The 14127-nt window shown below is 25.2% G+C and overlaps 2 protein-coding genes and 1 long non-coding RNA gene across 14 annotated transcripts; 1 reads left to right on the forward strand and 2 right to left on the reverse strand.

The window, feature by feature from the left end:
* Positions 1 to 54: 54 nt before the first annotated feature.
* On the reverse strand, positions 55 to 3516 carry LOC124430377. Of its 7 annotated transcripts, none has more exons than XR_006943746.1 (6): positions 2751 to 2915; positions 2214 to 2413; positions 1823 to 1933; positions 1650 to 1721; positions 1299 to 1562; positions 55 to 550 (listed from the first exon to the last, which is right to left on the reverse strand). It is a non-coding gene; the product is annotated as an uncharacterized LOC124430377 (long non-coding RNA). The 7 variants fall into 7 exon arrangements; XR_006943747.1 differs by having other exon boundaries at positions 2124 to 2413; XR_006943743.1 differs by adding an exon at positions 2517 to 2626 and having other exon boundaries at positions 1823 to 2413.
* Positions 3517 to 5406: 1890 nt separating this feature from the next.
* Positions 5407 to 8887, reverse strand: LOC124430296 (replication factor C subunit 4). Its single transcript, XM_046976625.1, has 6 exons — positions 8330 to 8887; positions 7889 to 8164; positions 7050 to 7443; positions 6473 to 6586; positions 6326 to 6409; positions 5407 to 6124 (listed from the first exon to the last, which is right to left on the reverse strand). The coding sequence occupies exons 1-6, from the start codon at positions 8440 to 8442 to the stop codon at positions 6038 to 6040; spliced, it is 1068 nt and encodes a 355-aa protein (XP_046832581.1). The 5' UTR covers positions 8443 to 8887; the 3' UTR covers positions 5407 to 6037.
* Positions 8888 to 10003: 1116 nt separating this feature from the next.
* On the forward strand, positions 10004 to 14001 carry LOC124430349 (uncharacterized protein DDB_G0274353). Of its 6 annotated transcripts, XM_046976770.1 has the most exons (5): positions 10018 to 10381; positions 10481 to 10558; positions 11266 to 11401; positions 11486 to 11655; positions 11737 to 12722. In XM_046976770.1, exons 2-5 carry the CDS (start codon positions 10501 to 10503, stop codon positions 12456 to 12458), a joined length of 1086 nt encoding a protein of 361 aa, XP_046832726.1. In that variant the 5' UTR covers positions 10018 to 10381; positions 10481 to 10500; the 3' UTR covers positions 12459 to 12722. The 6 variants fall into 6 exon arrangements, with proteins under 6 accessions (XP_046832729.1, XP_046832726.1, XP_046832727.1 ...); XM_046976773.1 differs by lacking the exon at positions 10481 to 10558 and having other exon boundaries at positions 10004 to 10381; positions 11503 to 11655; XM_046976771.1 differs by lacking the exon at positions 10481 to 10558 and having other exon boundaries at positions 10123 to 10381; positions 11737 to 14001.
* The last annotated feature ends 126 nt before the right edge of the window (positions 14002 to 14127 follow it).

Here is a 14127-nt window from a genome sequence, read left to right on the forward strand (position 1 = left end):
CAAATGAATAAACAATTGTTAGCGTATAATAATTTTAAACTATCATTAATATTATTTCCGATAAAATAATACTGAAAAAGTTAAAAATATTATACTTTAGGTAGCATCAGTAGAATTATTTTATGAACGTAAGTATGCGTTATCGATTTTCAATATTTAATTAAATGACCAAGAAAATTTGAGTTTTGCTTGTTAATGTTTCAATAACATTTTACACTTTCATGTCTGCAATATCACGATATGAATAATCAATTCCTAAAGCAGAATTATTTTCTATTAGTCGTTGAGCCTTTGTGCCAACAAAAGCATTTACTAGAGGAAAACCTGAATTTTCGGCCAATGCCATTTGAAAAGCTTTCAAAGCTTAAACAAATGCATGGAATGTATATTGCTCTGAAGTATTGATCATCTTGGCTTCTGCTGCACATATCAATGTATATGAAATTCCTGTTGCGCCACCATCATACAAAATCTTTTTATCCTTAGTATTAAGTACGTTATGTACAATGCACAATGCATCCTGAATTGCACGTTCAATTTCTTCAATAATCTAAATAAATGAAAAAAAAAAAAAGAAAATTAAGTAAGTAGTTTTACATACTCACCGTGTTTAAGTTATTAATATCTTTTTTTATATAATTTTAAATACTAAGCTGTAATATGAACACACAGCAATAAAGCAAAAATATATTAAACCTTGTTAGACTCATATTTTTTCGAAGAGTTTGATCAGTAAAATGCATAAAAAACATATGTGAAATTCTCTTTCCATGAATCAGATCACAAGTATTATGGAAAAAATGTTATCAAAAGTTCTAACTATTTTATTGCCTCATAAATTCTTACATTATTTAATAACAATTTTTGTAGTGCCATAAGATAATTTTTGAACAATACCTGCGTATCCAAATTTCTCTAGCATTAATTCTTTGAATCTTGACACGATATAACTACCCATTCCAACAGCAATTTACAAAAAATTAATTATATTTTAGTATAATATTCATATTAACAACACTATGTTAAATTATAAATATAAGGTAGAGCCCTCAGATCTCATAATCTTATAGTCATCAGAGAAATCGCAAAAGCAGGCACTTTAGATAGGTAATTCAAAAAAATCTTTTTATTTTAATACCAATTAATATGATATTAAATTGTAAAACAATACAAAGATTACATGAATTAAACCAGACCAATTTTCCAAACTCGTACACCTCCTCCAGTGTACTTTGTCATCATTGGACAAATAAGACATATAGACAAAAAAGACGTTACTACTTTGTATGAAAACTTACTTTTATTTCTAGACCACCAATCTGTCTAACTGCTGGTAAATCTTGCAAAAGAAAATGATTTATTTCACCATCAAATCCCTACTGCCAAGTGTCGTATCAGTTTCCTTGAGCAATTTTACCATTTCAATAAATTTTTCTATCTCATATTTGTATACCTAATATTCTATAATTTTCGTCCAAAATGACATGTAGCTTATTTTTTGTCTTCGATTTTGATAGTATAAAAAGGCAAATTAAGATTGCTAGTATGATATTCCCTAACCTCTGAAAAAAATTATTAAAATCAAAGTAATATTAACTCATTAAGTTATAAATAGATTATTTATATTTTATAGATCACATATGTATTACCTATGACATCAGACAGAAATTTCTAAATCCTCTCTTAGGCCATTTCCCTGGGAATAGCTCAAGGTATCAACTCTAATTAGAAAAAAGCAATCCAGACAATACAAGTATTATCTTTGTAATCTGTGAATGACTGAAGTACTACACTGCAAACTAAAATAGTATTTTCCACCAACCTTTCTTATATTCTTATTAATTCAAAATTAACATCATATGTAATATGATCATAAATTGTTAATACAACATTTATTACAATTTCTGCCGTTTGTTTATAGCACTTATTGATACTAAAAATAAAGATATATTGTTTAGACTATGGTTGTTTAAATATTAAAAATTTTCAAGACAGAAGTCGTTACAAAATGAATAATTATATCTTAAAGCTCAGTAACATCATAGTAATCTTGATGTACGATTCTAAATTTTCCATGCTTTCTGGTAACTTGTACATAATTGTTTTAAAATGATCAGTCATACATTTCAAATCCATCCGCTATTCTTATCGTATATATTGCTTTATATAATTGTTCAACTTGTTCTCAACAAAGCACCAGTTAATATAATTACTCCATTAATATGATCTCCAATCCGAGAGATTAAGACAAATGGACAATTTTGAAACTTCATTTATATCCGTTTTCTTCAAAATTGCTCCATTATTGGTAACGCTAACATCTCCATCCTATTTTGTCATCAACTTATCCAAATATTTTAGACCAAGAGGTTTTGAGAATATTAGCCACATTACAGATTGCTAAATTATGTAACTGAAAATTAGAAATATATTATATAAGATTATTATTTATGTCATACAAATTCATTTTTACTAATTGATACTAAAAGTTGCTTTTAACAATCAAAATATTTTACTTTATCCTCAAAATTAGCAAAGATGTCATGAAGACCAAATAATTTCCTTTTATGGGCAGGAAAAGACCTCATTGATATGTGCATTAATGTACATATATGGGCATACTAAACTAATTGCAAAAAACATAAATATTTCATAATTTTAACATAAATTTTTTTTTAAGTAGGACATAATATTTCATATCTTAAATAAATAATGATAATAAAAATAGAATTGTTAAAATAATGCCAAACCTATAATATCTATTACACCTGGTCGATTACAAATTTGAGTAAATATCAAAATAAATCGATTTCCTCAAATTTTTTGATAAAACAAAATCTTAATAATTATATATAATTTACATATATACTCCATAAATATTATAATATATTTTATAATTAAACTCATATCGTAATAGTATCGATAACATTTAATCATTTTTATTTGTCTTGATTTTTTAAAACAATAAATGAACGACTATATTTATAAAATACTACACTTCCCGGAATCACAAATATTTTCATTTCAATTCGTAAAGCAATTGTCTAATATTAAAACATTTATTTCAAATATAATTCTAAATGTCCACGCTTCTAAGCAACGTTTGCTTCTAACCTAACAAATATAGGAAGAAAAAGAAGGAAGTATGTCAAAATTATACCCTACGTTGTTATCTTGTCCGAGATATTTAACAGGGAAGCAATAAATTTAAATTAATTTTTTTGAGAGAGAGAGGGAGGAAATAATAGTGTTTTTAATACGATCGACTCAAATTCAAAGAAAAAAGAATGTTTTCATATTACAATGAATGCAACATCTGTCTCGCATTATTCACCTCCGTGTAATTGTTTTCGATTTTAATCATAATTGGTCTTATGCAAACGTATGCACTTATATTATTTTGTCTAATCTTTATATTTATGAAATTAGTAACATGTTATTTTTCTTTTCAAATGATAATTTATCTTATATAATACACTTTTATAAACATGTGCAATCTTTATGAAATAAATAATAAAAGCGTAAAAATGATAAAATTTTAACATAATTTTTCATATGATTTATTGTATTATTTCTACTGATTTTTTAAGTTTTAAATCAATCTTCCATTTTCCAAAGATACAGTATATCTTTTTAAACATGAATTTTTTTACATATATTTTTCTGAAACTTTTACATATATTTATCATATAAAAATAGAATTGTATCTAGAAATTTAAGAATTATGGAAATTATAAGAATACTTCTATATTATCTGATATAACTAATATAGGGACATGTTTCATTAGATTTTTAATATTTTTCCATTCAAATATTTTGTTTCTGTTGACCCTACGAATTAATTCATATTTAACTATTAGAGCTCTTTAATATGCTATATTGTTTGTATGGTACATTTATTTGTGTATTAGGAAATCACACACATATAATTACTTTGAAATTTATTTATTGAATAGAAGTATTTACTTTTGACTCGAAATCAGTCGGCCAAATTTCTTAAACTCTGTAATACATCGTAGGAATGAACATTCCATCGTTTATAGGGTTTCATATATGTTTCATATATAATGACACTTTATTTTTATAAAATAATTTGATGTAGTATAACATACGTTTACTAGATAGAAATATATATGTTTATTAGCTAATTTTGAAAAAGAAATTACTATTAAGAAACCGAAAATTATTCCTCAATATAATAAACATATGAGTGTTATTAATATCTTTGGCCAGATCAAAAAAAAAATCAATATCAAGGAAGTATGTTCAGTGTAAAATAGAAGATTTTGAAGACATTGAGAATACTTTCATTTGTACAAAAGAAAAACTTTACAAGTATACTTTTTTGAGAGTTAGATTTACCGCGCTTCTCATGTCCCGCCTTCGATTGGCTTTTGTTATTTACAAGTCGAGCCGTTAAGATTTTGAAGAAAAACGGGCATTAGGAAATAGGACCTATGCATGAGAGATTATAGAAAAATTTTATAAATAAATTTTAAGTAGTGTTAATAATAAACGTAAATTGTCGTTTCTTCGTTCACAGATAAAACTGTAAATAGCAAATAATTTAACAAATATTTTATTTAACAAATATTTATTCCTTTGTTCACGGAGAAACATATTTTCGTTTATCACCTCCACATATTATATATATTATTCTTATAAAAGAATTCTTAGAAAAATATTCTTCTATATTCCATTAAATATAATTATTTCCACTTCCGCAAAAATATAACAATGTTTATTCAAAAATAGAAAGAAAAAAAATTGTTTCTTCTTCTGTTATTCATTACAAATTTTTATTTGGTGGTAGTTAAAATAATTTTTTTCTTTTACATAAAACCTACTATATATTTCATAATAAAATAAAAAAAGAAACAAAACGTGAAAATATCTTCATTTTTAAGAAAAATATGTTAATTAATGTTAATAAATTTTAAAAATCGCAAGGTATTTTTTGATGATATCTTGAAAGTTTATAAGTTATTATAAGAGTTAAAATAGAATTGATATTTGAATTTAAAAAGTTAAAAAGTTTAATCCTCGTTCAATGAACGCCAGATTGTAATGATTGGTTGACTGCGAAAGTGTAGTCAGATTAATATTACAAAAGATAAAAAAAGTAACAGTAGGAAAAAAATTAACAAAACGGGTGATAAATTTATATAATATTTATTCTATTGAGTTAAAACTATTTTTTAGATTAAATTAAACAACTAAAAAATATACCAAAATGCCAAAGTAATACCCAATGCCTTTCTTTGTTTATTGAATAAATAAAAATATCTTTTTTAAACCTCTTAAATAATAAATTTCGAATAAGTATTATTAATAATAATAACGCATTTTGAAATATATTTTTTTGTTTAATGATATTCTTAAGTTCATTTAAGTAATTATACGATATTGCAGTGAATTGAATTTTATTTAATTAAATAAATATAAAATTTACGTTTCTTAAATATTATACAATAGGATAAATTGCAACGGTTTTTATGATGAATCAAAATGATCTAACATTCATCACTAATCAAGCATTTATAGACAATTCTAGGATTAATTTACATATAAATATCGGTCAATCAAAATTCAATGGAACCAGTTTTCTATCTTCATACATGGATTAAGAATTCAATTATCGACTGTATATTTATATATTTATTAACTGCAATAAATTTGAACATTTTTGTAATTTCCTAATAATGCATTCAAATTATATAAAGACAATATATTTATTAAATGTAAATTATTTGTATTGTTGATATTCTATAAATCTCTTTTTTTCTTTCTTAATAATTAACAAAACACTAATGTTCTATTGCTAGTATACTCAAATATTATATATCCTTACCTGTATTATTACTTAAAACTATGCAAAAAAGTCTTAGTCACATAATAGAAATATTAGATATTGTTTAATACTTATCTTAAAAATATATAAAAAATATTTATTTTATTGTTAATATAAATATACTAATATACATCATATAAACGATGCAAAGAACATTTGACTCGTATTTAACAAAAAAATTCATGTTCAATTGCATGCCTTTATAATACAGTAACAGAGGTCCATAAGTTGTATATATTCGCTACCTCCTTCCAATAACCTGTAGTTACATTGCTAAAACACAATAAAGATATTGTATTACATTGAGCAAACGTACTGTGCTCATTCTCTCTCTCTCTCTTACACACACACACACACACACACACACACACACAGAGAGAGAGAGAGAGAGAAGCAAAGAAAAAGAGGGGGGAAGGAGAGAGATAGGAATAAAGAGATGTAATATTATTCAAAAATTCTTTAATTTTAATTTACCCCTAGTTTTTCTGCAATCATTGCCTTCTGCTTATCGGAAAATTCATTAGAATAAATTATTCTATCGCTTAGTTGCTCTATAACCTAAAAAAATGTCAAAATAATTAAAATAACAAAAAGAGTCTTGGCAAAAAATTAAAGAAATACCTGCGAAGTTGCATAAGCCTCCAGTAAGAAATCTTCTATAAACGCTTCTACTTTATTATAATCTTTAGATTTGCAGACTTCCATTAAATTATCAAGCCAATTGTCAGGTACAAACTGAAAAAATGAACGTACATTATAATAAATAACATAATTATTATTCTTTCAAAAGAAACCTGGCTTATGATGACAATGAAGATTATGAAAAAATTGTATATAGTGATTGTAAATAATAAAATATAAATAGTACCATTTTATACAACCAAGTAAGTTATTTGAAATGGCTATAATTTTTAGAAGTGGATTTTTATTCGATTTAGTTTTATATTAAATTCTACTTTTAAAAAATATAAAAATACTTTATAAAAATACTTAAAAAAATTTTACTTTTAAAGAAAGCTCTTTTATCTCTTCAAAAGTACAATGAATATTGTAAAGTTCCTCTCTTTAAAACTCCTTTTATAAAATATAGATGATTTGAAATTTTATCATAAATTAGGCTTCTTTGGAAAAGGTCATCATAAATTGCTTAAAATATATTATTACTTTAAAGTTTAGAAAAAGAATGGGATATAATTACACCAATAATTTCAAGTGCATCATTGATTGTAACTTCTATGCCTTTCCCTTTTAATCTCGCAATGGATTGTAAACAGGTAATGGCACGTCTTAAATCACCACCTGATGCTTCTACAATTTTTACAAGAACTGGCTTTTCAGCTTTTAGGCTTTCTTTCTCGCATATATATTCCAATCGTTCAATAATTTTTTCCTCTCCAAGTGGTTTGAATCTAAACTTCGTACAACGTGATGTCAAAGGTTCTATAATTCTTGATACATAATTACAAATTAAACAAAAACGCGTACTATGAGATTCTTTTTCCATTGTACGACGAAGAGCTGCTTGCGCTGCATGGGTCATACTATCTGCTTCATCCAAAATAATAATTTTGAATGGAGGACATTTCTTTCCGCTAAAAATATTAATTTATATAACTATACATATTTCAAAATCTATATAAATAATATTCATTAAGATTATAGATAAATTATAAATGCCTCAGCGTAATGTTGTTATCATATAGAATAATGAAGCAACGTACAATGCTGAAATATATTAATACTTTGTTTGCTTGTAATAAGAGATTAAAAGTTAACAATATCTCCAAGATTTCTTATAATCCCTTAAGCAATTTTATGTTTAGTTGGTAATAAGAGTTACAAAGATACTTAATTTGAACTCCTGAAAACAACTAAATGAATTCTACTTATTAAATGACTTTGTAAATGACTGTACAAATAATGCTTCAATTAATCTCTCAGACCTTTTACTAGAACATCATTGGCACTAACTATGTACAATAAATATGTGAGAAGAACATAAGCTCTTTTCTCTAATAAGCAGAAGATTGTACTTACTCCTTTCTCATGCTTCCAGCAGTAAGTTGGGCAAACGATTTTACCTTGTCTCTTATTACTTGTATTCCTCTTTCATCGGAAGCATTTAATTCTAGAATTCTTTCTTTATACATTATACCAAATAATTGCCTAGATGCTGCTAAAATAGTACTAGTTTTACCAGTACCAGGTGGACCATAAAACAACAAATTTGGAAAGTCGCCACCATCCATGCATTGTTTTAAGACTTCAACGACTTCTGCTTGCTCGACGACATCTTCAACTGTTCTTGGTCGACTATAAAGATGAATTAGAAATAAAAGTAGTTGAGAATATAAAGTTATAATTCGAAACTATGAATTACAAATCTCATTTAATAAATAATATCTTACGATAACAATTTTTATCATAAGATATAATAAAGTATAACAAGGTTATAATAGAGTATTAGAAACTACTTACTATTTCTCTACCCATGGTGTTAATGACTCATTTCGTTCTTCCTTTGTACGAGAAGTAGAAGGTTTCTTCGTATCTCCTGTTCCTAATTTACCTATTTTTAAAAAAGCTTGCATTCTTCCTTTGATCTCAGTTATATTTTAACCAACATAAACTTTCCCGCTTGAATCTTGTACTGCATGAATTATACCAAACTAAACTGTACTCCACAGTAACTATATATCTTTAGATACATACAAAATATATGAAGTTCGTTAGCGATAAAAAATCATCAAACAAGACAAAATTTTAAATAATAATTTTATTAGAATAATATAATCTTCTCGAACTTAAAAATTTCAATAATATCTCGTTACCAACTAATATGACTTTTTTAGTAACGGTCCATTTGAAAAGACACAACGCCACGTGAAGAGAAGAAAAAACTACTTTGAGAATTCTCATTGGTCCATAGGTTAGATCTTATCACTTGTCCATAGATTAGTAATTTATTTCTTGATATACATATTACAAATTGATAATTATACTATAGCAATAATTGAATAAATCCTACTTTATAAAATAGTATATAAGAAAATATTTTATTAAAATGTAACATTGCACGAGGTGTCGAAACTAGACATATTTTCACGGGATATATTTTTTAGTTTGGCTATTTCTTATTCTTCGCTCGAAGTGTGTGCGACTTCAGCGACAGATATGGATAAAGTATGAATTATAAATGCAACTAGAAACACTAACCTCATCATACGCCTATTATATCAGTGTATAAGCTTATTTGATTATACCCCTCTTATGTGTCATAATCGGTTTCATGCTCTCATACGTATATCTTTTGATGATTACGTGCTTCTCGCAGTAATCCATATTTGGTATGATGCATTTATTTCGCGACAAATATATAAAGAATAATAAATGTAATTGTCACATATAAAACTAATATATAAATTTACAACAAAAAAACAAGATTTTATGAAATATTTTATTAAAAATAATTAATGAATGTTTATATATTATATTATTTGAATATAAAATAAAACAAGACGGATATAAATATAATCAACATAGATGAGACGTATCTATCGATTGGTGATCAATATCGAAATTATCAAGGTACAATTTGTTGAAAATTAGCGTAAAAAACCATTACGTGAGATGATATATTCTTTTTCCTTTTGTTATTATAAATTACCGTCATCATATGTGTACATGATGTATATAAGTATATTCTTTTATTTTTTTATTTTTTTTTTTATCATTATTCTTATTATTACATTATTACATTATATATTATTACTATAATAATAATAATAATAGTAATAACAGTAATAATGTAAAATGGACTATTATAGAGGAAATCATAAAAAAAATAACATTGGGAGAAAAACCTCGTAGATAGTGTGGAGGAAATAAACTAATGTTTTTATTTTTATAAAAATAATATATAATATATAAGTATATATTTATTATTATTTTTGAAAAAATAATCGACAAATGTATATATTTTATATGTGTTTGTCACCGGACAAAATTATACTGCTGCTATCCTATCTAGCACAGATCACCGCGAAATTCACATCAGCCATTGGTGGGGTGCCAATAAATATAAAAAATCCAATAATACCTTATTAAATTATCAAATAAGGGAAAAAAAGAATAAATTAGTTGATTATATTTGTTTACATCGATTCAATAAAAAAAAAAAAAAAAAATTGACGAAATAATTTAGCTTTGAGAATCTAGGATTCTTGAATTGTAAATCTAGATGCTTGCCAATGTGCTACACATTGTTTATAAAATTTTTGTATCTAGTACAGAAATAAAAAAATAAGATAAAGAACTATAGATTTTTATAAAATTTAATAATATTTTAGAAAATTAGACCCATTGACACGAAAGGCCGAACATATATTTCCTTGTTTTTGTTATAGAATCATCTATCCAAAGCTTATTAAAATATCCGAGCGAGTTATCGTAGCTTCTCCGTATGAGCATCGTGAAACATATTTTTGTTTGTATTTGAAATAGATCATCATCAATTTACTTAACAAACAAGTAAGCAATCATTTATTTCACAGAAACAAAACACATACCATTCAAGTGTATATATGAAAATCAATAGTGGGAGTACGAGTTTTTTCTCTTTTGCTGCAGATTTCAAGGGATGCCATTATATGAAACTTTTTATTGTAAAATATGTCGAAAACATTTCCGCCAACAATGAGTCCAGACGTAATTCTTAATCAATTTTTATGAACAATGTCTCATTTTAAAAATAAAGTTTTAAACGAAGACGTTATTTTTTTTAATTTTTAAAAAAGCTTTATGTTTATGAATAAATTATTCTCGAAAAAATACTACTTTTTAATGATGTTTTAAAAAAAATGAAGCTTTTTAAAAAATTTGAACAAACAGGATCCTAGTTGAAACTTTCGTCTTTAAAATGAGACCTTGTTCATTAAAATCGGTCAAAAATTACGCCTTTTTTATTGTTAATGAAACCACTATAAAACAGGGGTTATAAACACGTTTATTTTTATTCATAGTTATCATGTCTTTCCTAAGGCAAGTCGATAAAACAGAAATTACCGACAATATAACAATTTAATGACTATGTTTTTCAAATGCTTATTATACGAGTGATTTATGTAAGCTTGGTTAATGAATCCAAACATGAATCATATCTATTGCTAACCTTATTTTGGTGTTGTGCCCAAATCCAAGCATATGTTATGTTATAGCAAAAAATAAAAAAGATCGTAGAATAGGAAATAATACGTAATTTAAGAAAGTGTTTTGTTTATTTTTTCGCCAAGTAATTTAACGAAGTACTTTATCAATTTAATAATATAATTTTTAATATAACAAAAAAAAAAGTGAGATTATTCCACGAATTACGTATAAAATAATGGCAAATTTTATCATTACTTCAAACACAGAACTTCGAAAATTACATCCAGCACATAAATATGCACTTGCAGAAATACTAAATGTTTCTGACTCGTGGAAAAAATTAATGGCATTTATTCCACGAGATGATACTAATACGCCAAGGTTTAATAGTGAACATATTAGGTAATTACTGTTATTATATCAATATATAGAAAAATTATCCATTTACTAAATTACTTAAATAAATAATAAATTTACTACTATCAGCATAATTGATCAAGTAGCCCAAAAGCATCGAGAGAATGCTGCAAAAATTTTCTTGGAAGAATGGAGTACAATGGGTAGACTAAGGCCTAAATTACAAAACTTATTAGATCTTCTTACGAAAGCAGAATTGTTTAGAGCTGCTGATTATGTTGCTAATGAAATTTTAAAAGGTTTTATAATGGTCAATTTATATCAAGTAAATAATTATTATAAAATAAAATTTGTTATTAATATCAAGGTCATATTTGCAGTTGATTTACCAAAGCGACCAGAGTATGGACCTGCTGCAGTTGTCGATATTTCAGATGAAACTTTAGCAAAACTTATGAATGATAACACTAAATTAGATAATGATAAAGATGATAAATCGTCACCAATGCTTGAATCATCATATCGACTTAACATTGGAGAGATAATATATTTTTCAGATGCTGTGAATTTCATGGAACCTTCTTCTATGAGAAGTAATACAGAAAACACACCAAATTTTGAAGAAATTAATACAAATAAAAAAGATATAAATTTAAGTGCCCAGAATATTCTTGTGTCAACTGTTAACTATGAACATTTGGAAGTATCATCTCAAGAATTACCATTGTTTTTGAAAAACTTTGAACAAAGCAAAAATATAAATAATAGTGTTAAATCCGAAGTAATCCCGGTTTTTTTAAATGAAAGTGACTCCATATCAGATAAATCTGAAATTAAAAGTAATAATAATAGGATAAGTATAATGAATGTGGATAATGGAACAAATTCAATCAATCATAATTTAGGTTTTAAAAATACAGAAGATAGGAAAGATAATACTTATCAATTTCAATCTGAAGTAACATCCTCTTTATTACCAGAATTTGTTATTAATCGAACAGAAACCAATATTTTAAATGAAACAAATAATATGCATATTAACAAACAAAATATAATGAACTCTGAAGATCTGCCACTTACAGTATTAGAGTTTAATAGATAAAAATTGTTAAATAACTATTTTAATTAATATAATTTATCTCACAAAAGCGTTTCAGACTTATGAAATGAGTTTTTGATCAGATCGTTTTTGATTGAGATGTTACATTAAGTATTGTACAACTATGAAATATTGAAGATTTCTTACTAATCATCTATTGAAAAAATTGATTTAAAGTTTTGATATTGTAATGTCGTCTAGGCGAAAATTAATTTTTTTCTTTGTTTTTTAATCTTTGACAATATACATATAAGAAATATTCAAGTATTTAAAGTTTCAAGTGTTACTGTCCCATATTCAATTCTTATATGAATATTCCTTTTTCCTTGTATACGTCTTCTATTTTCTCTGTTTATATTATTAACTTTGCATAATACTCATTTTTATGCATTAAGCACAAGCACTGTTACATTATATTTTGATATTAAAATATCTATACTAAGTTTTGAATAATCAATGAATTTTTTTTAATTTGATATTAGATATATCCACTTTTCACAAAAATGTACTGTAAAATTTAGATTAAATTGATTTAGTTCGTTAATTTTGAACATAAGTGTTCATAATTCCATTTTTATGTAAAGTTAGAATAAGCCAAAACTTTTTGTGAAAAAGATTACATAACATATTCTTCGTGTTTGTGTCTAAAAAACATTAATTTTTATCAAAATTATATGTTACGAACAAAGAATATTACTTTCCGTTAAATCGATTTTTATCAAGTTGTAAAAATTAGATTTGACTGTTTGACATTAAGATTTTAAATTTAAAATTGTATTTTTAAAAAAATGATTAACCAAAAACATTGATGTTTTTTATTTGTACAATACATAATATCATCTTTCATTTGAAACTAATTTCAAATCTCGGAATGATAACTAAATTTTCATTTAACAAATTAAATTGGTTAAATATATAGAACTATAAATATATCTTTGTCATTATTGTATCATAACTTGATATTGATTTTTTTTTATATAAATAAAACACATGAAACATAGTGATTGTTCAGGTTTTCAATGGTTAAGATAAACTTGTTATTGTGTATAACTATTATATATACTTTATTACAGAAAAAGTACATATATTAGTTTTTTGTTTTTGTTAAATAAATATTTGTTCTTGTTAAGTACTTGAAAGTATGTTGTAAAGTGAAAGTATTTAAAAAATAAAATTATAACACTATTATTAATTAACAATTACTATTCAAATTATCAGAGGTAAAGTTGACTTGAACAGATAGTTGTATAGTTTATCTCTCAGAAGGAACAGATCGAGTATGAAAAAATATATTAACATAGTAACACACATAAAAAATATAAACGAAGCATGATACCTAATGAGTCACTCTAATTTTCGAAGATCCCTTTTCTATTCACGAAACAATTGTGACCGTCAGAATCGATTCTTTCCACTAATGGGTAACGAATTACATTGTATTCATTCCACTTTGACTAATTGTGATGACGTGCCGGGTGATTAAAAATTGTTACTTTCTTACTCATTGATTTGTTACTGTAAATAATTTTGTGAACTTTATTTATAACATTGGCTTAACATTTATTTATATGACTAAGATATTTTTTTATAACATTTAAGAGATTAAAATTTTATTATCTAATAAAAATAAGGTCTAATATAAAAAGTATAACAATGAATTCTTCTGTATCAT

The sequence above is a fragment of the Vespa crabro genome, chromosome 18 (genome assembly GCF_910589235.1).
Source record: "Vespa crabro chromosome 18, iyVesCrab1.2, whole genome shotgun sequence".
Lineage (NCBI taxonomy): Eukaryota > Metazoa > Arthropoda > Insecta > Hymenoptera > Vespidae > Vespa > Vespa crabro.